General features: G+C 38.2%; 1 protein-coding gene across 1 annotated transcript; it reads right to left on the bottom strand.

Moving 5' to 3' along the window:
* Nucleotides 1–681: 681 nt before the first annotated feature.
* Nucleotides 682–22063, bottom strand: LOC136845210 (2-phosphoxylose phosphatase 1). Its single transcript, XM_067115278.1, has 5 exons — nt 21997–22063; nt 9590–9737; nt 6017–6181; nt 4918–4934; nt 682–3178 (listed from the first exon to the last, which is right to left on the bottom strand). Exons 2-5 carry the CDS (start codon nt 9666–9668, stop codon nt 1958–1960), a joined length of 1482 nt encoding a protein of 493 aa, XP_066971379.1. The 5' UTR covers nt 9669–9737; nt 21997–22063; the 3' UTR covers nt 682–1957.
* Nucleotides 22064–26441: the final 4378 nt, after the last annotated feature.

Below are 26441 nucleotides of genomic sequence, written 5' to 3'. Positions count from 1 at the left end.
GATTTCATCTTTTACGGCACCGCCGAATCTTTATAACCTCAGCTTATTTATTATTCATGTGTGCCCCTGGTATTAATTTGTAAACCACTGTTATTAATTGTTGAGTAAATGCAATTAATCATTAACAAAGTATAATTGTGCCTTGCAGTAACTAGACTAAAAAGATTACTTATGGTTAGTAATCTTTTCTTTCTATTTTTCTCAGTTTTTGTATTATTGTCAGCCATTTTATAGCGTTACATTGCTTGGTCAAGGCTAGCGAGTAACAAAGTAAAAAGTTATGATGAAGAGTGGACATCCAACTGGTGAACTTGTTGCAATAAAACAGTCTGTAACACCAGATGTCATCTGACCAGGATTATGGTGCTCTCTTACACAAGCAAATTATTCTCTTGCCAGTTTCCTTCAATGCACCAAGACACATACTCTTTGCTACTGCTGTACCACTAACTATAGGTATGGCTTCATTTTTTTTTTTTTCAGACCAACATATTAATTAGCAGTCTTCAAGGTCTCCACATCCACAAGAGATACACTTACTAACCTAAATATAATGAATGACAAACATGAAATAAAATTGTGATAAACATCAAGTGTATCATGTCCCAGTCTGACTAAGGTAAAGAGTAGAAGACTCTTCCCAACACATCATCATTTAAAGATGGAGAATGAAAAATGATCGGCAGTCAAGAGAGGAAATAACTCTACCATTTTTATTTAAGTAGTAAGACAGTAGTCAACCATTCCTAAAATGTCAAAATAAATTTCTAGACGGCACAGTACCAATTCCAGCAGTAATGGCAGACAATAAAGGCAGAATACAACATTATTGTTTGTATCTTCACATAACATAGACTTTGCTTGTGATTTCTGCAAACTTATGGTAAAAAATATGGTTAAGTACTGCACCACAGCACTTCAGTCTCTTTCCCACAAAAAGGTGACATGTGAGATAATGCAATTCTAACTAAAAGATTTAAATATACCTCTCACAAATTAAAATAAAAAATATTCTTAGATTCCAACAAATATTATTTGCATAACAAAACAAAATACTATTTACATGATGACATGATGTGTAACTTCTAAAATATACAAGCAAATTTAGCAACATTTGATGAAAGTGAAAATAATACAGAGGCTTATACACAGGCACTCCTAGAGATCAGCAGGTTTCAGATGTGACCTTCCTATTTTCAACACAACTCGTATTCTACTTAAATAAATGGACAAAGTGAAATATGATTTGATCAGGTTTGGGTTTATCTGAGTTCACCCATCCTATTTCTAATCTGTAACAAAGGCTTTTCAATTTGTACATAATTGAATCACTAGCTATTTCAAAAAGGAAGTTTTGTGCACTTATGAACTATCAAATAAGTGTACAGAAATTGAAATGCTGCACAGCACAGTTTTCTCTGCACAACAAAGAATACTGAACTGAAAGACTATCCGGCGAGGTAGCTCTCATAGTGTTTCCGCCAAAGAAATTAAAAATTTAAAGACAAACATAACAAAACAGGAATTTAAAACTATTTAACAACTGTGAGTACTCAAGTCTTATTACACACTAAAATTAACTAAAGCATATAGAGATGAGTGGTTGATCAACAACCATCTGAACCACTACACTGCATACAGTAAATATTAAAACAATTACATAAAGAGAAAAATGTATTTTGGCAGAAATCACAAAATGAGAACACATCACATTTTTAAACTTACTTGGTCAAATAGAGTACTATATACATAAACAGGTAGTTAGGCACAAGGACTTTAAATTTATATAAACTTACATAAATCAAAAACCTCCAAAATACTATCACAATATCACTAATACAGCACTGTATAAATTACACATTATACAGTACACAGGCAGCATTAGGACCTGACTAAGATTTTATGACTAGACCAGCTTATGAAAAAAATCACACATTGATCCTTTCAGATTATGAAATCACTTGCGACAAGCTGCTTTAAAAGAAGCGACATTAAATTCTTTAAAGTAAACTTCAGGTTTGAGATAATTCTCTAGTTTGCCCACACTACAGAGATTTATGCTCCCACGTTTGACACTACCACTCTTTAACTGCTTCAACATGATGGAGTCACAAAAGGGAATCAAACGAGTTATGTCTTTGCCATTGTAAACAATTCGAAAGAAATAATTCTTGCGGTATTCAACATTCTGTGGAGTTGAAGTGTTATGATAAACTTCAAATATCAAACGGGATGCATAGTAGGGAAGCTGGTAATTCGGTATAGCAAGGCTATCAAGTAAGAATTTTAGAGTTTTGTCATGACCAGAATAGATTACAACTCGAGGTTTAGAATCCCCCACCATGCCATCAATGTAGTTCACAATGCTTTTTAGGAGACCATAAGACCTTAACTTAGCAGCCTTTCGCTGAGCAGATGTTCGTTTCTGTTTCCCTTCCCATTCTTCATAGGATATGAGGCTTGTAATGTCTTCAATTTTGACACATTTTCCCTCACTACATGGCAAAACAGCACCATGACAAACATAAGCAAGGAGAGCATCTCGCATTACTAGAGGGTTTGTGATATCATCTGCCATTGGATTCGACTTAACCAAAGGATTAATTCTGCGAATTAGCTCCATAACGCCTGGATGAGACTTGCGATATTCTCTGCGTTCTTGATCATATTTATGGTCATAAACATCTGCTTTATCACACCGGCATTCATTATCACAAAAGCTTATTCCTTTCCCATCTCGAATGTGCGTCTTTGATATATCAAAATCTGGCAGAAATGAATATAAGAAAGCAAGAAGACTCTGAAATGTGCGACGATACTTTGAGCTATAAACAATTATGTCATCTACTTCCCATTTATTACCAAGCAGATTCCATTCATTCAGGTATACCTCTTTCAGAACCTTTCCAAGCTGTATATGCTGAGCAACTCCCTGGGGTGTAAGATAGCCAATACTGCATTTTGAAGGTAAAGGCAGTAGTGGATATTTCACAAATGGACCCACAAAATTTATAAATGCATTTGTTTTGGATGCATTAAGGACGTCATTCACATATTTTTTGTACGTAGGAGTTCCATAACTCTTGTGACCACAGTTAATACTTGAGAGGTTACTTACATGCACAAGAGGCCCTCTGTCTCCATGTCGAAAAGCTATGACAACTCCAGTCAACTCATACTCGTTGGCAAAACCGCTGAAATTTGAAGAATTACTAATCAAACCCCCAATAAACCAGTATACTGTAATAAAAATGTAACATATTTTACAATAGTACTCTTTTAAATAAAGTGAATGTTTGTACTTTAATGATAAATAATGTGAAGAGATACAGCATGGAATTAGGAGAATGTAATATGAAAAATGTTTTTAAAAAATGGGATACAAAGAAAATTAGAAACCTGAGTACAATTTCAAAAGTTTACTCATTGTTTATGCAATGAGAAAAATAAAATTTTCTTAGATGTAATCTACATATGGCACTCTATTTGTGTTATGATACTGCGCATAGTATCTATTAACAAACAGCTGATTTCCCTCAAAAGAAGGAGAATGTACAGTACTGAGTATTTATTATTATATTCATGTGCACACTACCAAAAGTACAGTCTGAATTCACTAAGAATTTTCTACATTTATTAGTGTACAGGTATTTCAGGCAAGAATGTTGTCCTTACTATAAATATTAAATAGTAAGTTTAATTTTTAGAATACTGTCTTACATTCAACTTTCAGCCTTTTCTCTTAAAATTCTGAGTAAACTTGGGTATGGAAAAACTTGTTTGAGTTACATAAGTTATTTATAAACTCATTATTCTCATAATTTTATTTGGAAGCTGATGCAATAACAATATCTGTCTCCTTTTATCTCAGTGAGTGTTTACTATATTATTCTCAAAAGAAGGCTGTTTTTTGTTTACATTTCTAAGAGTTCTGTCTCCTTTTCTCTCAGTGAGTGTTTGGTATACTGCTCTCAAAAGATGTCTGTTTTTTATTTGCATTTCTAGGAGAATTCATGCTGTCAACTGCAGGAGGAGTTTGCTAAAACACTGTCTTAGTTTTGCCATTTCTTTACCCTCCACAATACAAATGAGTGATGATGAAACTAATAGTGGTAATTATAAAGATCTCAAGGACTTGTGATGAAAAGGTAAGCTCTGATGAAGCTTCACCTGGTGCCAGGTGTAGGTAAAGACTATAGGTAATGATGTAGCACCAACAAATACCCCATGTCCCCATTTTCATTTTGTTTTTGATGAAAAGGAGAATGTTTTAGTTTTCTGGAGGTTTACAGATGATGCTGTGATATCATTATGGTTGAAGTGATGAACATAAATGCTGATGAAAAGCTGAGAGAAAAAGCCTGATGATGCTGTGATATCGTTATAGTTGAAGTGATGAACATAAATACTGAGAAAAGCTGAAAGAAAAGCCTGATTCAAAATACAGAACATAGCACGCAATACTATTGAGTGAAATTTTTCTCAAAAATGAATGTGCAGTAATTCAAAGTATCATAAAAAAGCCTGAGCAAATGTACTATAAAAAAATTTGCGCTTGCAACTACATTGTATGGGAAAATAATGTCATATCGCAGGATTCTGTCAAACACAAAGGTACCTGCACTTTGTAAGTAATGAGGAATATGATCACGTTACTCAACCTAAACCTAAGTGAAATAAGATTTGGCATTTATGAGAAAATGGTAGCTAAATTCAAGACAATTTACACACTTCAAAAACTTGTCACAATTGAAAGAAGTCTTAAGCTGTACAAAGGAAGACTTGGTTGAGAACAATATACACAATTCAAGATAAAGCTTTGAACTACCAAGTTTGTTTAGTAGAATGCAAAATAGAGATATCATTCCCTTCTTTATCCCCAAAAAGGAGGAAGGATGGCGATATCACTACAGCCACTTCATTTGGCAGAGATACTTTTCTGATATAATTCTACCCACTCAGTAGATAAATCCTACAAAGATTTATGCATGGGTGGTATGCAGCCAGAAAAGAAACAAAAAGGAAAAAAGGCGAGTTTCAGCCCAGATTGTAAGGTCAAACTGTTTCAAGATCCTGCATACAAGTGGAAATATCAAAGCTAATAAGAAATTAATACAGGTACTTTAGAATACTGCATGAGGCATTTTTTTTTTTTTTTACAAGAATAAGAACAGTGTACAGTTGACCCTTTGTAGTCGTGGAGGAATACCTCAAATCCGCAAACACTTAAAACCCCACTAAAAACACTTATATCTGCTTACTGTGAGGGTTCAAAACACCTAAAAACCCTCTAAAAATGCTTATACCTGAATATTTTAATAGTTTTATCATAAAAAGTGCATTTAGTCATGAAAATTATATGAAAATACAATAATTTGTGAATATTTCTCTATGAAAAATACCGCGAATAGGCAAATTTTCCGCGAATGTGTATACATGTTCCACAGGGAAATCTGCGAATAGGTGAAGCTGTAAATCCAGAACTGCGAATAGGCGTGAGTCCACTGTACTATCAATTTTGAATTGTGCATGAATCAAATTTTCTCCTTCTGCATGAATATGAAATACTTTAGATTTACAATGCTAAATGAATACTTAAACATCTTTTTATCTTTTACATGAATAAGAAATATAATAAATTTAGAATGTTGCCTCTGCCCCAAAAAATCAGATGATTATCTTTTTCTCTATCACCAGTACTATTAAAAACATTGCATGAATCATAAAATTGTATGTTTTTTGCCTGTTTCTATATAACTTCACAACCTCTAAAGTAGCCAATAAAAAACATTGCAACTTTACAATGTTACACAAATAGTACAGCACTACTGTAACTATAAATTAAATTAATATGGGAACGTTAAAATATGTCATTTTAAAGCTTCATAATTTCCAAGTACTGTACACAGTATTGATTTTTTAAACAAGTATTATACATTACCTATTGTCTCCTACAAGACAAAAAATTGTTCATAAGGTACGAGGTTAAATTCAGAATCAAACATTTTGCTGTTACCTTCTTGGTGCCTCTGAATGCGATCAGGTGGATTGCACTGATGTCGGATTTTCTTACTACGTGGTTTGTCTTGGGAAAGTGTATTGGGTCCAGACTGAGCTCCTCGGTTCACCATAAGAGGAGGAGGTGGATGTGCTGAGTCAGTCTCAACTCTCCAGTACGACACTACAAATGAAGACATTTAATTATAAATATAATAAATTAATTGAAGCAGAAAACTGAGTAATATGTGAAGACTTGTGGGGGCTGTCCAATTCGTTCCTTGTTCCTAAATGAGAGGTGAAACTGGAACATAATAAAGTAAAAGAACTTGCACAGTTGAGTGGGGAGAGACCAAAAAGTGGTAATGAAAGTTAAAAGCAGACAAAAATACAGCTGTTACAATATATGCATTTAAATTTTTTTTTTTTTTTTTTTAAATTCATGCATTAACAGACTCCCACACTCATCAGTCCTCTGTAGAAAAAAAAGATTGGCATGAGTTGCTTGATGTTCAGGACTTGGTTCCTGTGTAGTCTGGCCAATTAACTACATGCAATCAGTGAGATCTGGAGTCAAGTCACTCTAACTACACATGATGTGTTTGTATGCAATATTTTTGTCTTTTTTAAGTTAAATCTGTTTCACTTTAAATCCATTATTTATGACACAGCCTGAATTCTGATTTAGGGGGAAGGAAATGAGCAACTAAAATCTGAGATTTGGCTTACAGTATATGAGACTTGAATATCCTTCTGAGAGCTAAAGGGACAGAAAAGTAATCAACCTTGTTTCTCAAAAAAATGAGAATTAGACTCAATATGCCCAAAACACTGAAATACGGCAAAAGGTTAGAAGCAGAACGTTAAGGTACTCATGACGTACATAATATAAGACATTCTAATGTGCAGTGTGGTGACAAGTGGTCTGGCTAGTCAAATCCCAAAGATGTCAAATAGATAAAATGAAAGGTCTACAGCAGATGAAGACACTCCAAATGTATCTAGTATTGCCTGTTTCTTTAACAATCCAGGTCCTAATGAGAATGAGTTTCACAACCTGAATGTCACATCTTTAAGACAAATGCTTAGGCATGCATTTGGGATCTCTACATGCCTATCAAACACTAATATCAAATTCTGCTAAAAGGATTGGAATATAAAATTTAGGCCAAAGGCCAAGTGCCGTAACCTATGAGGTCATTCAGCGTTGAAAATCATGTTGAATCAATTGTAACGTAAGATAGAGAAAAGAGGATAAGTATAAGGAATGAAAGAGGTTGCAGCCAGGCACCATACAGATACTGCAAAGAACCTTTAGTAATGCTTAACATGCACTTTGTGAGGTGCACTGACAGCACCTCACACGGGGCTTGTTGAAAGGAGGTAAAGATAGACTTGACTTCATGGACAAGTTCCTCAAACTGCACTGCTGCACTAGAACTTCTCTTACTGAATGCTGCCAGAGAGCCTTGCTGAGTAAGAGCAAAGCTGCAACTCCGCCCCTTGTTTCCTGGCATAATTAGAAGAAACACAAACATCACACGAACTGAGCAATGAACCTCCTCATTCTTGGCATAATGCTTTACAGGGAATGGCAAAAGGAACTGGGGCATGGTCCACATCATGTGGGGTTCTATCATCATTTCTCCTTATACTACATCTGGGCATGATAAAACAAGACCTGTCAGCAACTGGTTTCCCTAAATCTTCATTGCTGCCCTTATGACAGTAAAGTCCAGCTTGCTGGTGTAGTCCTACCCCATCTCTTGGTTAAAAACAGCTGGGTTAAAATGTTTGCCAAGTAGACAGTCCAAGGCAGAAACTAGATCCTGAATCTCTTTCCAAAATACATCCTTCTCTTGGTAACAGCATCCCCAAGAGAAAGAGAATCATGTGCAGGAACAGGACCACAACCTGACAGAAGCCACCAAAAGCTTGGCCTTAAACACTTCCACTAAATTATTCTCCTTAACATTGTACTTGCTGCATTAAGGGGTCACTCTTGCCAACAAAAAGCTCAATGGAGTCTGACTCTGAAGCTCAAAAATGAAAGCAAAAGGGTGTGGAGAGATGTTATGTCTCTGGCCAAAGCCAGCGAGTTCATTAGGAAAGAGATAATGGAACTGGCTAATAGCCTGTCTATTCATAACTTATGTATCTGTCAAAAACATGTCCATGAACCAATGAGTAATAGGCCTTACAGAAAAGCTGTGAACTAGCCCAAACAGCTTCCACAACTTCAGGATCTTATAAATTCATACTAACAGATCTAATAAAACAAATTTTTCACCTCTCCCACATTTAACACACTGATATTTATGAAATGGAATCAAATCACTATTTTACACTACATTAAAAAGGTCAGCAATGAGAACTCTAAGATCCTACAAAAATTTCCATCTACAATGAAAAACTTAGTCCTACAAAAAATATTAGATAATGTCTGCAATATGTGCCTTTATATGTCCCTTTGGCAATGGCTATAATCCACTGGCCCCAAGGGGCAAAAAACACTAGAGGAAGATCATGATTCATTTAAAAACCAAAGCAGGATCAGTGAAGGTAAACAATAAAATAAATAAATAAAAGCCAACCATAAATTTTATAGCCTCATTGCATACAAACATTTTTCAAAGAAGGCTGCTCCAATGATGGCATAAATATGACCTAATTACAATTCTGACTAATACTGACTCACCAATACAGACATCCTAAGCATCAACACTTGAGAGGGGAAAACCTACAATCTCAAAATTAAACATGCTTAATACAGAACTTTGTGATAACCACAGTTCAAAGATACAAAACAATGATAAATTTCATCACAAATGAAAATAAAAACTGTATTACACAAAAGGAGTTGGAAACCAGGTACAATAATTCAATGGATACCATGTGCCAACAAACTACTGGAGAAAGTCAATACAAGTTTTTATCTATGTAAGATAAAGCTCACAAAATCCATCACAATCCTCATGGTAAATTCCACAAATGAATCATATAATAATATTCTTCCCAGTTTCAATGAATAAAACTGGTTGCCTGAGATTCCACAAAATGTGGCAATTCTTGTTGCAAGGAATAGAATGAGGAAAAAGAGGAGGAGGAAAATCACACACCAACATAAATACAGCTAATTTCTTAAACTTTGAGGGAACAGAAACTGGAGTACTATATAAAACTAATGAACCAGAGGGACTCACAAAAGTGCCTTTCGTGGAGTGGCACCAGATAAGAGGCCTGTTGTAAGTGACATACACAGTCTTGAGCCTTTGTTTACTCTTCCACTAAGATCAGGAGGTACAGTACTCCTCTGAAAGTGCAAGTTAAACTTCTGCACAAAAAAAAAAAAGAGGGATAGAGTGATTGTCCTGGCAGGAGAGAGGCTCCCCTCAGGAGACCTCAGTCTTTAATTACACCAATGAATGAAGAAGAATGGGTTCTGGAAGTTATCTAACCCAATGAAAGATGGACATTTGTAAAACAATAATATGTATTCCAAGGGAACAAATTATAGTTAGTCTATAAGTGGGAAGGGTATTTGTTTGCACTTACAAAGGAATACAGTTCAAATGAAAATGTTCATACTTACTGAAGAGCAGCAAGATCCCAAGCCACCCAAGAATCAGGATGTAACAACGAAGAACTCTGAATCTCTTTTGCCATCTCATACTGCTTAGATGTATTAATGCCACGGTAATCAGTTCTTCTTAAAAAGTTACAGTTTAAGGAGGGCAAGCCTGTAATTCAATAATTCTAAATAACTGACAATGCTCATCATTCAATCAAAAATTAAATTTCACACAAATGCAATAGCCAACTGAGGGCTCCTCAAGCTCTTAACAAAAAAATCCTGTACATTGTAAACAACATGAACTTTAAAGAAAAACCTGGCCTATTATATATGAAATATACAGTACCATCTGGATCTGAGAAGGAATGCAATCTTTACAGAAGCTAGACTTTTCATGTGGGCAGCGTTTCACTCAATTCCTTGAAATAACAAAATACTGTATGGTTTTTTAGTTGTGAAACTAAAAATATATATAGTACCTAGTGCTGATTAAATGTGATGTCCATTTATACAACAAAACTAAGAGGTTCAATCATACAGCACAAAGTAATATGGTTATGCATCAATTGTTCTAGCTTGGTGGGTAGAAAATTCAAGACTTCTGACAATTACAAGGCAAAACTTACACACACACACACACAACATACATATATATATATACATACACACATATATATATATATATATATATATATATATATATAAAATTTCACTCTTTACAATTTATTTAATGCTGGTAGGTAACCTCCAATGTGTGTCATTATGTATCCTTTTGCCTGCATTGCTTGTGTGTGCTTTCAGTAAATTTGTCCTGTCTCATACACTTTTACCTTTACTCATAATTTTTTATTTTCTTACTGAATTTTCACTGTATCCATAAGAACCCTTGTAACTGTACATACATTTAGGCTGCGCACATATTATGATTTGAAGGTGTAATCTTAATTCTGCTATTTGTTTATACCACTGCTATTGCCATTACATTTAGTGATACAATTGTATCATCATTTACAAGTACCGTATATGCCCGTGTATAAGGCGACCTATTAGCCTTAAAAAATCCCCCCCAAAATGGGATGTCGTCTTATGTGCCAAGTATAAAAAGCAAACCTTAAGTCCTGCTGAGATTTTTAACAAGCTAACCTCTGAAGTGTCAGTAGCTGTGTCAATAGTCAACTACCATCACAACTATCAACAGTGTGAACAAAACAACTACAATAACGGTAAAAATGATATTTTCATAATAAAATAAATTTTTGAACATACTTACCTGGTAGTTATATATATAGCTAAGTCCCTGACGTCACGGCAGAATTTCAAAAACTCGCGGCACCGCCGATGGGTAGTCAGTGAACACCTGTGCACCCTCTACCCAGGTACCTGGAACCATTCCAACTATTCCTCAGATCTTCCATGCCCTAGTCTCTAGAGGGGAGGAGGGTAATTAATTATATATAACTACCAGGTAAGTATGTTGTTCAAAAATTTATTTTATTATGAAAATATCATTTTAAACATCTAACTTACCTGGTAGTTATATATATAGCTGATTGACACCTTTGGTGGAGGTCAGGAGACAGCCAACATCGTTGGAATTTGCTTGAAGGTTAATAAACCAACTTGTCTTATTTGGATTAAGGAAGCTGACTTCAATGAACTCCCCTCATTTTGTCTGCTTTCCTTAAGAGGTCCAGCAATCCACTCAGGGGGCTGAAGACTCTAGAGCTGCCAACCGGTACTCAACCTTATGTGACAGACAACCTATAATACCCTTTGTTCCGCGCCACCAAGGAACAAAATGATCATTTGACTAAATTGATGATTGTGGAAGACTGCATTCAATCTCACAAACAACCATAAAATTTCAACCATTCTAAGGTAAGAACAAATGGTATTGTTTTATGGAATTGGATTAAGGAAGCTGAGTCAATGAACTCCGCATTATGTCTGTATTCCTAAGAGGTCCAGCGATCCACTCAGGGGCTGAAGACTTAGGAGCTGCCAACCGTGTACTAAACTTCATGACAGACAACTTATAATACCCTTGTTCCGGGCCACAAAGAACAAAAATGATCATCTGACTAAAATCAATGATTGTGGAAGATCATGCTTCAATCTTCACAAAACAACCATCAAATTTCAAATCTCTCCAAGGCAAGAACAAAGGGTATTATTTTATAGGATTGATTAAGGAAGCTGACTTCAATGAACTCCTCTCATTATGTCTGCATTCCCTTAAGAGATCCAGCGATTCACCCAGGGGGCTGAAAAACTTAGGCTGTCAACCGGTGTATAACCTCTATGTGACTAGACTCCTCTCAATACTCCTTTGTTCGGGCCTCTACCAAAGAACTTTCATCCCAATGATTGGTGAAGACCAAGCGCCCAGTCTTCAAAACAACTATAAAAATTCTCACAATTTCCAAGGTAAGAAAAAGGTATTGGTTTATGGGATTGTAGGGGTATTCCTCCCCATTACTGAATTAGATGCTAAAACGGCACAGCGATAGCAATCTTCGATAATGTCTTGACTTGTTTTAGATAGTGAGAGGCAACATTAACTTGCTTCTCCAGAAGGTCGGGTCCAAGATACTCTGCAGGACCTGTTCTGTTTAAGAGCTACAGAGGTTGCTACCGCCCTGACCTCGCATGCCTTTACTTTCTCAGAATCTTGTAGTCTATCTCTACATTCCATATTTGCTTTTTATCAACTGTCTGATAAAATAAAACAGAGCATTCTTTCGACATCTATAGACAGAGCTTTTTGACTGAGCACCAAAGCCCTTCTGAATTCCTTCTTAAGTCCTTTGTCCTATCCAGGTAGAGCTTTAGAGCCCTTACTGAATAGGACTTCTCTCTCCTCCCCTGTTATGTCCGTTAGGTTCGAACTTAATGCTCTGGGCTAGGGGGTTGTGATTTAGTATTCATTTTTTTTGCAAGGAAGCTCTAGTTGCAGTGAGCAGATTGCCTTGCCTTGTATAAAATCTATTCTTGCTGAGAGCATGCATCTCACTAACTCTTTCATCAAGGCCAAACTGACCAAGAAAGAGTTTTCATGGTGAGGTCCTTTAAAGATGTCCTCAAGGATCGGGAATCCCATTCCCACATGAGGAACCTCAGACCACGCCTAGGTTCCATGCTGGTGAGTTCTCTATATACAAATTTGGGTTACAGAAATATTGGAAGAGGGACACATGGTTGTCCTTGCACCATCCTCTAAATACCCCCCACTTGGATTGGTATACTTAATGGTGATAACTTTGATTTGCGATAGCGCAGCTGCCTTTCAAAAACTTCTGGCTCTTGTGAGCCTTTCCGATAGTCCTAAAGCAGTTACCAGTAGCGCCTTGTAGGTTTTGGGTAATATCTTTCCAAGTGTTGTTTGAGTAGATCTACTCTGAGGTAGGCTACTCGGGATGTCCACCATCCAATCCAGTACTTGGGAACCACCCTTGTCGCTTAGTAAGGGGGCCACATGGGTCAGTCCCTGGCCCTCTCATGTGACAAATTTTTTCAGTACCCTGTGTATTATCTGAAATAGGAAATGTATACACGCCTCAAGTTGGACCAGTCCACCAGGAACGCTGGCTCTATGTATATAGCCCGGGATCTGGTACTGAGAGCAGTAAGCGTCCAACCCTTTGTTTGCGCTGTGGCGAAGAGATCTATGCAAGGACGTCCCAAAGTCCTGATGTAGTTCATTCTTTGAGAGGACTTATTTTCTCAGAATGTCCGCTCTACATTTTTTCTCCCCTTGATAAAGTAAGGCCAGTTTTATATTCTCCTCCTTTGCCCAAAGAAGAGATTCTATTGTCTCGTATAGAGACCTGGAGTGAGTGCCCCCTTGTTTGCTGATGTAGGCCAACGCTGCCGTGTTGTCGGTGTTGACTCTGCACCTCTTTGTTCCCCACTGTGTTCGAACTCCTGAGAGCTAGAAGGATTGCAGTTAGTTCCTTCTAATTGATGTTTAACTTCTCCCTGCTCTCTGGTCCAGGAGCCCGAGATCTTTATTTCCCCTGTTGCTCCCCTCATACTGAGTCTCGACGCTGGCCGGATAACAACACTAGTCTGGGTTCCTCTAATATAGAGAAGGGACTCCTGAGCTTGGACGGGGACGCCCACCACTACAACACGGTCTTATTGTTCCGAAAATGGGGATGCACTGGTCTCAGTTCTATTTCCTGTCCCAGTTCCGCTTAGATGAAACTGTAACGGGCATAGAATTAACCCTCAAAGGAGACAAACCTGCTCCAGCGAGGAAAGGGTTCCCAGCAGACTCCATCCATTCCTTTGCCAAGCATGACTGTCTCTTTTATAAAGTTCTGAATTTTCTTGAGGCTTGTCCTGTCTTTGCAATAAACGGAAAAGCCCAAAACTTGACTCTGGAATCTTCATCCTAAGGCACAGAACCTCTTGGGATGGATCGTTGAGATTTCTATCTGTTTATCAGTAGACCTAATTTTTGTTAGACGCTTGATGCCAGTGCATCTTGGCGCCCTGAGCTAATTCCACGCCTTGGCTTCCAATATCTTGAAGCCTGACGCCCTGACGCTCCAATGCCTTGACGCTTGACGCCTTGGGTTCATTGACGCCATCATCATGGTGTTTCACTCCTCTAGATGCTTGACGCCACTGCATCCAGCGCCTAGAGTTTCATTCATCACGCTCAGCGCCTTAAACTCCTGGACGTTCAGAAGCTTTAGTTGGACGCCCATTATCCTTCTTCTCTTTGCCTGGCTGTCACGCTTGCAGCCGAAGACAAAGTCTGCTGCATATTTTATAGTAAAGTTATGCGGGCTTCTGCTGTTGGGGACAGCTGGGGAAGCCTCAACTACGGCAATTATTTCCTTCGCTGGCACAATAATGGACGTGGAGGGTTCCAGATCGGCAGTACCAACTGAAGGAGGAAGAGGAGGGATGCACGGAAGGCAGCACAGTGTCCGCCACGCCTTGCAGCCCGGGTATCCTGACTGAATAGAACTGTCTACGCTTGTTCTTAGTAGGAGAGCTACCTGGGGCTGGAAGGGAAGAGCCCGGCTGCTGCTGTGGCTACAATCTGTAGTCTATGAAGTCTTATCATGACGTCCCTCATTATTGGGTAACTTGCCTGAGAGGTCCTCGCCCAGAGCCAGACGTCAACCTGTCTGTTTAGGGCCGAAAAAGAGAGAGACCAAACTATAAAAACCTTTCCCGTGGGACGAACTTCAGAAAATTCTTGAGATCGGGTGCATGGGGACGGAAATACGATCCTGGGAGGTCCAGTGAGGCCATCCAGTCTTGCTGTCTGACCGCCAAGAACCGATTTTGTCGCTTCCATAGCGAATTTTTGTTTATTGCACAAAAAAGTTGAGGTAATCCCTTCCAGCACCGGTCTCTAACTCCCCCAAGCATTTGGGGATCAGGAATAACCGAATGTAGAATCTTGGGGAATCTGATCCTGAACTCTCTGTCTGGTCTCCTTGCAACATCATAGACACTTGTTGCTGTAGAACCTTTTGGTTCTGTCGTTGCATTTGGCAGAAAAGTTGAATTGTCTTGTTACTAGAGGGGGCCTACCAGGCTGGACCCGGCCCTACCGAGTCTGCAGGAGAAGAAAGGCAGGTCCTCCTTCTTCCCTGTAGAGCCTGTCATTCATCTACCCGCCTAGAGGAACCTCATCGGAGGGCCGACACGAAAAGAGCTGAGATACCTGGAAACACAGGAACCTCAGCCTTACTTTAGCGATGAAAGTCGAGGTAGACTTTTTCTGCTGTTTTAGATCTTAAATCTTACGTGGTTTTCTGGGCCAAAGATGAAAAGGCCTCTGTATACTCAAACCTTGAGAGAAGGGGTAAGAGAAAAAGGTATAAATCAATTTCTGATTTGATTGGACGTGGACCCCATTAGCCAGGAAAGAGTAAAAGATGGGCCCTTTTCTTCAGGAGTCCCATTGAGAAAGGTGAGTTGATTCGTTGGAACTACTCCAGTCCTTTATCCACACACTTACATCAGATATATGAGTTCTTCTCGGTGTCAGTCGTATTGAATAATCTCCATCTTCTTCCTAAATCTCCAAATTCTTTGAGGGGGTGGTCCAATTCTGATATCGACTAACAACTTCTGTTTTCCCCCATGGCCACTGACGAGAAGAGTCACACAAGATTCGAAGGTTCCTGGGAAGGGGCAGGCATTTCGCAGGTCAACGCATTCTCCAGCTTGGTACCAAACGCTAGACCTTGAGTTGTTTTGCTGGAGGAAAACAAAGGCTATCTTTCATTGTTTCTCCTTCCTAGTATCCATTCTTCAGAATGCTGTTCTTAGACGCCTCTCACAAGAGTAAATTCTGAAGGGAACGAGGATAGTCAGGATAAATTTCTCTGGGAAAATTTTCCAAAATAGCTTCATAAGCCTTTTCAAGTCTGATAAAAGCTGATGGCCTTTTATATTGTCCTTCGCTGAAATCTCTACAATAGATTCACAGGAGAATGCGAGATATTACTATTCTCTTCTTTCCGATTTTCCAAGACGGAAGAATGACGTTCTTTCAAAATATCATCTTGACGCCCATGCCCTGGGCCCAGTCTCTTTGACGCCTGGGCGTGTTGGCGTCCATTTTCTGAAGCTTTTAATGTCTTGGCATTCAGCTTCATGACGCCTGACGCCCTGGCGCCTAACTTCGCGGACACTTGACGCCCAGGCCCAGCCTTCACGCCTGACATCCTGGCGTCCAGCCAACAACGCCGACGCCCTGGCGCTGGCCAGTTCGACGCCGACGCCCCTGTCCCATATTTAACTTTCGCTGTCCCAACAAACCTAGAGGTTACTTGAGAACTGGCATTTCAGCGAGCATCGTCAAAGCTTCCTCCGGTTGGGAGACAGCAACTAATGGACGAAAAACACTTAACCTCGCCTTTCCTATGGCGCAGGGTGAGCTGCCCTGGGAAACGCCAACAGGCACGCCGAGGGACACTGCTCGGTAGCTAAAGCCTTTGCCTCCCCTTCGCCTGCACCGACTTTCCTTCTCACAGGGGTTGTGGAGCTAAGAGGTCTAGGACTAGGAGCACAACAAGACCGAGCTGGTCAGACCTCCACTGCACTTGCACTAACAACATATTAACACTTGTATTTTAGATCTCTATTATCGATCACATATTATCCTGTCTTCTGAGAGGGATTTTACCTGTTGGGCCAGGGTCTGAATGGCAGCCAAAAATCATTAAGTATTGGGTCCTACCTGTTTCAGTAGGGGTTCAGAGACTACCACTACGGAGAAGGATCAATAGGATAGTTACAAGGAAAGAACTAACTATCCCTGGTTATATCAAGAAGAGTGAGAACAGTACTTGGCCTTCTGAGCCGGTCTTTCATTCCCCGCTTCAGACATACTAAGTGGGGGGATCCAAGGAGACTTTAGCAAGCCGCTTGCATCCCCATACACACATTTTCACACTGGCGAAGTCAGATATGTTATAAGAAAATCCAAAGCTTAACAAGCGAAGGCCAAAGTGTACTTCACCAAAATATTGCGTAAAAACACAGGCTACTTGAGCTAAAATTCCATCGATAGTACGACACAGCGGCAGGGAAGATCTGAGGAATAGTTGGAATGGTTCCAGGTACCTGGGTAGAGGGCTATTGCGGTGGTCACCTGATCACCGATCGCGACATACCGAAGTTTTTGAAATTTGCCGTGACGCCAGGGACTTAAGCTATATATATAACTACCAGGTAAGTTAGATGTTTAAAAACTGTAAGTAATTCAAGCGAATCACTAGCGACACAACTATCGATACTGTAAACAAAACTGTAATTACAGTAATTGCCATAGGTAATTACCATAATTAGATGTTAGGCTGAACGAGCTCTCATTTTGTTCCTAGCTTTATCCAGAGTACTGCTGTACCATTATTCAAATACAGTTATCACAAGACCCCATCATGGCCACACCAACAGTAAAAATAAAATCTGATCCGTACAATGACTGCCTTACGAATATATCGCAAGACGTCATCAACGAACTTATGATATCAGATGATGAACATGATAAGTTCAGCATCATGGTTTAATTACAAATGTTTTTAAAGCGTTTTAATCGTCGTAAATAAAATATCATTCTTTATATACTGTACAGGTATTTTTTTTTTAAATTACCTCACCATTGCTTATGCTTACATCAGCTAATAGTGTTATTTAATTTAATAAATTGGGGGTCGTCTTATATGGCGAACATACCTCTAAACCTAAGTTTTTACATGAGAAATGGGGGGTTGTCTTGTACGTGGAGTCGTCTTATACGCCGGCATATAAGATTCTGTTTGTTGTATAACAAAGAGTTTTCACCAATTTCAAGACACTGAAAAGCTACAGGAGTGACATAACCATTTCTTGCATTGGGAATAGGAGGAACCTGTTCATTCACTTTCCTCATATTCACAATATTTTGCGATAAAGTTGCATTTGATGGCATAAGGTAACATCCTGCATCATCTAAGCTGGCAGAAGCATTGGCAATTAGTGATCTTGCAGACAACTGGGACTTAGCAGCACTTTCCTTCATTCTTGCTAAAGTGGCATACACTTTTGGTTTTGTTGGTTTTGCAGAATGGCTATGGTCACCAACTGTTTTGCATATTACCATATGACCTTCACTTTCTCAAATTGTGTGGACTCTTGCCTTACAGTTTTTAACTCCACACTTCCAATACGTTTTCATTTCCAAGGTTCTGTTGATTCTGTACAGGCTAGTTTTCACAGTATGCGGCATTGTAGAAGGGCTTGAATAATGGAACATAAAATATATGCTTCACTGAAAAAAATTATTTCAATTTTAAAACCTACTTTTTTAAAACTTTAGAAGTAGATACAAATACTCATAGTTCTGGTTTAAAAACTACTTGCTTAAAACTTTAGAAGTAATAAAATAGTTTTCTGGGTTCGACCTGTGTCACCCGGTGAAATTGGTTCCATCAAGCACATTTCTAGGGTGACACAGGTCTTCCCCCAGAAACAGATTTTTCCTTTGTCAAAATCCCTTAATTATCAAAGACCGTCGCATTAGATGAAAGCATGTATGTATGCATATGTTTATATTTATTTATGTTTAAATTCTTAAAGTACATGTAATGGCTAATTATCTTATACAATATGCATTTTTAGCCAAAAATTCCTTACCGCAAAAAGACCTCGCAGCAAAATTTCCTACGGCAAAAAGTCCTTGGCGAAAAGTCCTACAGCAAAAACTCCCGCGGCAAAAATTCCAGTCACCTCCCAATTGTAAGGCAACTTCATCACCATTCTGACCTATAGCATTGCAAATCTCAGGTCACATTTTAGAGCAAAGTGGGTAGTCCCACCTGCAGCAGGTTTACTAAAGAGCAACTTTATCTTTGCCCTTTCATCTGGATAGACTTTAGAAAGTGGTTTGTGTCGACTAATGCCTAAACTACGCCATCATCCTCACCACAGATGTTACAAATCAGTTTTGGTTTCAGTTTCCCAATCATCCTTGCCTCAGCAACTTCTAAAGTATCATGTATCCTGGTGGGCACTGCCACGTCTCTACTGCTAGCATCAGCAAAACTGATAACAACACTACCCTTTGAGGTAGAATTCATATTAATAACCAGAATATCTTTACGGGCATCAGCAACCTTGGTTTTCCTCTCAATAATTTTTCCTAAACCTTCTGCTGATGTTGTTACTAGAAAATTCTTTTCTTTAACCATATTTGCATAAGTTTTCCTCTCTATAGTTGGACCTGCCGTCTTCATTTCAATTCTTACCATTTCCATCTCCATGATATTCTCAATCTTTGAGTCAATGACTCAACAAAAGTTCATTGTAACTCTCCTTGCACATCTAAAGTACAATACAGCAATCATAACATCTCACCTCTGAAGATCATCGCTCATTATATGTAGTCAACTTTTCACATCCACCAATTCATTCTTCGTTGAATGAAGCCCATCAATACAAATTAGGCAGAGCCTTGTCAATTTCCTAACGTTATCTTCACTGAGGCCATCTAAGAAAACACACTTTCAATGGTACCATGCATCACATGTTCACATTCTTTCCAATCCTTATCTTTTCCTTTACCAGACCGGCAACAGAGACAAATCAGCATTTCCATTTTAGAAGCCGTAATGCACTATCATTGATAATTGTATTTTCTACCGATTGGTTTTTCCATGTACAACATAATAAATTGAGTGAAAGAAAAAATGATAGTGTTTATTAGCTTCATATGTAGGAGCACCAGTCAAACATGTCCGCTCACTACAACTGTGCATTAAAAATGTTGTGATACTGTATAATGACATCTGAAACTTTTTACTTGGAAAGTTATTTGAGAGATACACAGCCCCTCATCACATGGGAAACTGCACCCTAAGTGAGACACCTTTGCCTTTCTCACTCTATCTATGCAGATGCCGTACATTACCCCAAGTACAAGTGTTTAATGCTATGAGCATCAGCCTTAAGGAGAGTTGGCAAAAAAATTGTTTTCTCCAAAGATAATGAAAAACAGTCTAACTCTACCATAAGCAATCAGGAAAATAATGCCAAGTCTATTTCTTTTTATGAGAAATAAAAACCATCCTTAAACCAAGACTAGCCTATTACCAAAGTTGGTGCTAGCCTATTGCTATCATTCATTCACAGATGCTAGATTCCTAAGATTAGCCTACAGTAGTGTAACCTAAATATTTTGGAAGGAAATTAAGTTGCCAACTAAGTACCCATTAGGCTGCCTTAGTCGCCTAGATTAGACAAAACTCTGGTAGGACTATAGAACAGTCCTGAATGAGGCATTAACTTGGAAATTTACTTTTTCCATAGCATTTTGGCTCCTTATCAAGAATTTACCATTATTTTTGGGGGGTCAACTGTAATTAACCTGTAATTAACTTCATAACTGATATTTTATTGTATGCTGGCCATCCTGGAATGCTATTGCACATGTGCAGTGTTATAGGGGAACTTTTGGTAAAAAGTGGAGTTTCCTTCACTAGGGGCTCCACCCTCCAGCTAAGTAGCACAGCCTACTAGGTTTGGTAAGGTTAGGGTGCGTTAGGTTAGTATAGTTCTTTTTATAATAGGTCTCCCTAGCCAATCCCTTGTTGAACATATGGCTCCCTAATGACTTGCACATGCACGGAACCATTCCATAACAACAACATGACAGTCCGGTCTTTCCCCCAACGATTTCCCCAACCCAAGACCCCACGTTCCCAAAGAGTCCCCAACCATGTTGTACAGAGATATGAGGCGGAGCGCCTACAGTTTAGGTGGCCAAGGAAACTGGCGGACGAATACAAACAAGACAAACTTTTCCTATAGTGCCAGATCCTGATCTAACCAGATGTAACCAACCTAACCTAACATAGGGCGGCGTGCCCTAACCTGGCCGGGGGGGCTTTGCCCACCCTGGACCCCCCAGAAAGCGTGGCGTCGCTGGGTCGCAGAACTACTTACCTTGGCGGAGTTATTGTAGCGCAGGCAGAAGGTGTTAGGCGGCGTGGCAACCGAAACTGTAAACGACCCTATGAGGCTAATAATAATTGACTGACAATAAACAACGGCACCTCCTTCATCAGCAACACTTCAAGTATAGGAAAAATCAGTGGTAATTCTATATATTAGCTCCGCACCTGTTTTTACCTTTTCAACTGGTTTTTCCTACACTTTTAGGTTCTGATACCGGCGGTGCATCTATTTGACGTTGGCCAAATGGTATGTCCCTTCGCCGTGTTTAGTACTGGCCCGGGGAACGGGGGTTACCCATACGTTAACATTTTATTGTACTTGCCGGACGGGATATGAACCATTCAAAACAGATGTACCCATGCTCTGTCTTGTGAAGATCACGTACGGAAACCCCTTGCTGGATGGACTTCTGGGGTTAATTACAGGTTAATTAGACTCGAGCGCCCAAAATGAAAGGTAAATTCATAATTAGCAACCAAAAAACTGTAGAAAAAGTCATGTTATAGTGCCGTCGGCGACGCAGAGCTACCCTATAGTTCTACCAAATCAGTTTCCGTGTGAAGCTGTTCTATAGTTTCACTAAAACTCTTAACCGGGCTATCTAATACCCATTGGGCTACTTTTCTGGTAGCCTAACCGTGCATAACTTTAATTAGGTTAAGCTAACTGGAAAGGTCTACTTCTCGAAATTAAACTCATCTACGGTGCTTAAAATATATTCTACTAACGCAAAGCAGTGATAATTCGGTAAAAGTTTATTAATCTACCGAATTGCTTTAAAGTATGGGAAGTAAAGTAAAATCTCCCGGATATATATACCTACTAACAATATAATGCCTTGCGGTAGTATAAGCAAGCTTGTTTGCGATACAACTGACTGCTAATACCCTCTAACTGCCACTTTTTTATAATAACAATAATAATAAATTAACTTAACATTAATGGCATATACATACTGGGAAATTTGCTGATTCAATATATTTTTCGATCGGCGATCGCCGATATTGTTGACATTTAGGAACCTAATAAATCCGGGTTATATTAGAGATATTTTATATCTAAAAGGCGACCCTTTCTGTTTTATTAGTCTTACATCAGATATATATTATTATAAAAGATATAAATTGTAATTACTGATATTAAAAATTCATAATTATCATAATAATATCACCTGCTTCTCCAGTATGTGATCCCTTTACAAACCAAAGAGGATAAACATTAAGACTAGAAAAATATCGAAGAGAGGATAGACGACCATACTAAATTTCTCAAAATAAATCGCTCGAAAAAGCTGATCCTGTAAAAAGAAAATATACCTTAAGACAGAAATTAAATATTGTAAAACGGAGGTAGAATTCATTCAGACCTTTCAGCCAAGTTTTCTCATTTTCTTGTGTTTTTTTCCGGTTTGACCCCCACCAATATATTTTGTCTCTGTACAAACTGTTCTCATAAACAAATTCCGACAATGTATACACACAGAATACCAATGATAATGACTGTACAGCACCCGAGCACGACTGTAATCACTCTGCTTACTGCACACTTCTTATCTATAATGGACATCATTATATTCATCATTCACACCTCCAAGATCGATGACGAAAAAATGGTCTATGGATAAACTTGCCCAGTTTTGCTTTGCAATATGACTGATTATAATAAAATAATTGGACAGATAGAATGTCTCGACTCAGGTGAACCAACACTCAGCTCCCAGTGTACTGAGGTTTAGAAAGATAAGCAATCTCTTCAGCAGTTTTTATTAGATTCAAGGCCATTTTTTTGGCGCAGAAGGCGCGGCAGTGACATAGGTGGTGCTTAAGGTGGTGTTTAGGAATTTTACGCCCCAGCGTCGTCCTAGAGCATAGGCGTAGTCAAGGCTGGATTGTCTTTGGCCGTAGTAATAGTCACGATGTGATATGCAGGACTGAAAATGTCAAGTCATTCAAGAAAAAAAGAAAACCAGTGGGGGCTAGTGCCATCAGATACCTCAAATGGTGCATTGTAGGCATTACAGAAGGTTCTTTGCAGCGTCAATTCAGCCCCTAACTGCAACCCCTTTCATTCCTTTTACTGTACCTCCTTCCATATCCCCTTTCTTCCAGCTTACTTTTCAACCTCTCCTAACAAGTGTTTCATAGTGCAACTACGAGTTTTCCTCCCTTTCAAACCTTTTTATACCCTCCATTTCCCTATCAGGATTTAATGGCTTCACAGGTCCCAGCGTTTAACCTTCGGCCTTAATTTTATATATTCCATTCAGGAAAAGAAAATCTTAAGACTCATTTTCTGAGTGTTTTGATAGTGCGGATTTCACAGTTAAGATGGAGTAAGCCGTTTGACTTGTCGAGCGTCTCTGCACTATTGTGTATAGGTCAAATGAATTTGCAGGCCCCACAGAGCACCTTCGATAGAGTGGGACCAGACAAAGAAGGCAGCTGTAAACAAGTAAGTAAAGATGGCTCCTATAGCCAAAGGAAGTGTTAAGAGGCACAAAACTCCCTCTCCCCTCTGAAAAACAAAGTATAAAAAATAAATAAGTAAATAACAAAGGACTGTATGAACGACGGGGAGCGAAGGGGAAGAAGTTGTCACAGCAAAACGTTTTGCAGAATATGAATTGTTTAGCATGCACTAATTTCATAGTGCTGTCGTAATACACACACACACACACACACATACACAAACCCCCACACACGTACAGAAGGATCTACAGTAATATACTTGATTGGCAGTATTAAACGAATTTGTTAAAATTTAAACAAAGTTATAGCTTTCCAACCAATTTAATTTTGCTTATGTTTTGTTCACTTTCTCCGCCATTGTTCAGTTGAGCTTAGTGATCAAGTCTACAGAAAGATGGACGAAAGTCGAAAGCTTTGTATATAATTTTTACACATACATCTCGTCTTGCTAATCAAATATATTACTGTGGAGCCTTCTGTACACAACTGAGAAGTTAATGATACGGTGCTTTTTTATTTCATATATATATATATATATATATATATATATATATATATATATATATATATATATATATATATATATATATATATATATATATATATATATATATATATATATATTATGGTAGGGACGCAAGTGACGCAAAGAGGATCAGTGAAAGGCTTCCACTTGTCTTTCTTTCTTGTGGTTTTATCTTCCACAAATCTCATCTTACCTAATTTCCAGCCTCCCTTCTCATAGTTCTCATCCAAGCGGGAACTGGGCCCGCGAACTCTGGCGCCCACCGGAACCCAGCCAACACTATCAAGCACTATAGTCTCCCAGAACCACCTCCATCTCTCTCTCACTATTGTCCCCTATGCACATGAAACTCCTAATTTCCCTTATAGTGTAATTTCTAACTGTATCTTGTCATCTGACTCCTAACAGTAGCACCTCAGCATAACAGGTGTTTTAACAGTCTAACCTTTCTAACAAGTAATCAAGTCCGGTAAGTAACAGAGACCCAATGTTACAGCCTATTCATAGATATCCTACAGCTACCAGCAATTCCACATAGCTAATAATCTAAAATACCCTGTAATTTACATTCAACCTTAAATTTAAGAGATATACCTAAAAATTTATCACATCTAAAAATGGTAGCATAGGGAAAAATAATCTTAATATAATATGGAAACTGATAAGTAGCCTACAGAGGTCGACTTAGTTGTTGTCTGTTAAGTTGAGGTTTTACTGTATTCTCAAACTATCCTAAACGCATAGGTGCCAAAGAAAGGTGAAATGCGGCAATTATATGGCTTGAGAAAGAAATTAATAAAGCACTCAGAGATGAACAAGCTGGTTTCAGAAAAGACAAGAGTTACACAGATCAAATATTTGCATTAAGATATCTGAAGTAGCAGTGCATGGAATTTAACAAAATCCCCTTCTGGTGGCTTTTGTTGATTACGAGAAGCCATTTTACAGCAGCTTCCACAAACCAGTTTCGTGGAAGGGCCTGCGTCACTATGACATAAACACCGAGTGTGTAAAGCTAATCAAAATTATCAATGAACGAAGTAGAAGTAAAGTTAATGTTGATGGGGTCTTGTCAATAGAATCTGCAGTAATTCGTGGTGTGCTAAAAAGGGATTGTTTCACTTTTTTGGGGTCCTCGTTGACCTTTTAATGAAAAAAAGAGGTCTAGATAAAAGTAATGACAGAAACTAGACAGATTTACAGTATGCACATGAAGATTTTTGCTCAGCAAAACTTCACAAGATTTACAAAACTTTCTTGAAGGAATGCTTTATTTATCTAGAGAGATAGGACTCCATATAAATCTAAGAAAAAAACAGAAGTAATGAGGACAGCGAGCGCATGAAGAGACGAAATAACATGAGATGGCGAAAGGAATAATGAGGTTGAATCGTTCAGATATTAGCGAAGAGTGACATCCAAAACAGCTTTTCTTGATTTGGAACTTAGTGAAAGATTTTAAAAAAAGGCAAATAAAGTAATGGATATGTTTAATTTTAACCTAGAAATCAAACATACTGTAATTGTATACGCAAGTAAGGTGACACTTAAGTCTAGTGCAACCTGTTTTGCTTTTTGGAAAGAAATCGTGACATGACAGTGAAATACTTCTAAAATATTTTGAGAATTAGGGCTATAGGATATATATATATATATATATATATATATATATATATATATATATATATATATATATATATATATACATAAATATACCATTGAATCAAAAGAGAGGAGGGTGTCAGTGTGGAGAAGAGTGCTTAATAGAAAGTGGATTTCTGAGAAGTGTTCAATATCGGTATCGAGTTTGCACTCCCCTGACCTTAGATTTCCTAAACAAACAAAAAATATAGCACAAGTAAAATGAGACAGCTTCGATGCAAATGATATATTAGACTATTGAAATCGAACTTTACAAATGAATTTTTTGTCTTACTGTTTTAGAAGATTCCACATTGCAGTTGTGATTTTTTAAAATCAGATAGGTGCTACCTTCCTCTATAGTTCTTAATAAAGCTTTTGTTTCTCTGTAGGCTATATAGAATTCAATACACTTTATAATACAACTAGAATACGCATAATCAAGAATCATGTTTGCAATCGGCTTTTAATGTTTTTTATTGGTATTCAGTATTTCCTTCAGAAGCCACTGCTAGATTTCAATATGGTGCGCAACCCTTGCGGGAGGTATATCAACACAACAGCTGGATGAACAGAGCCCGTGACAAGAATCAAACTGATATGACTAAAATAATGTGCAGTTACAGAAGTAAACGACTATGTACAGTGGACACAACAAAATGCAGAGATTAAATGAAAAATTAAAATTACGATAACTGAATAATCCTAGATAACAGTCTCACTGCTTTGGTGATTAAAATGCTACAAGAAACTCACGGACATCCGA

This window comes from Macrobrachium rosenbergii, chromosome 2 (genome assembly GCF_040412425.1).
Source record: "Macrobrachium rosenbergii isolate ZJJX-2024 chromosome 2, ASM4041242v1, whole genome shotgun sequence".
Lineage (NCBI taxonomy): Eukaryota > Metazoa > Arthropoda > Malacostraca > Decapoda > Palaemonidae > Macrobrachium > Macrobrachium rosenbergii.
The sequence above is the reverse complement of the archived record's forward strand: the minus strand, read 5'-3'. Positions and strand labels throughout refer to the sequence as shown.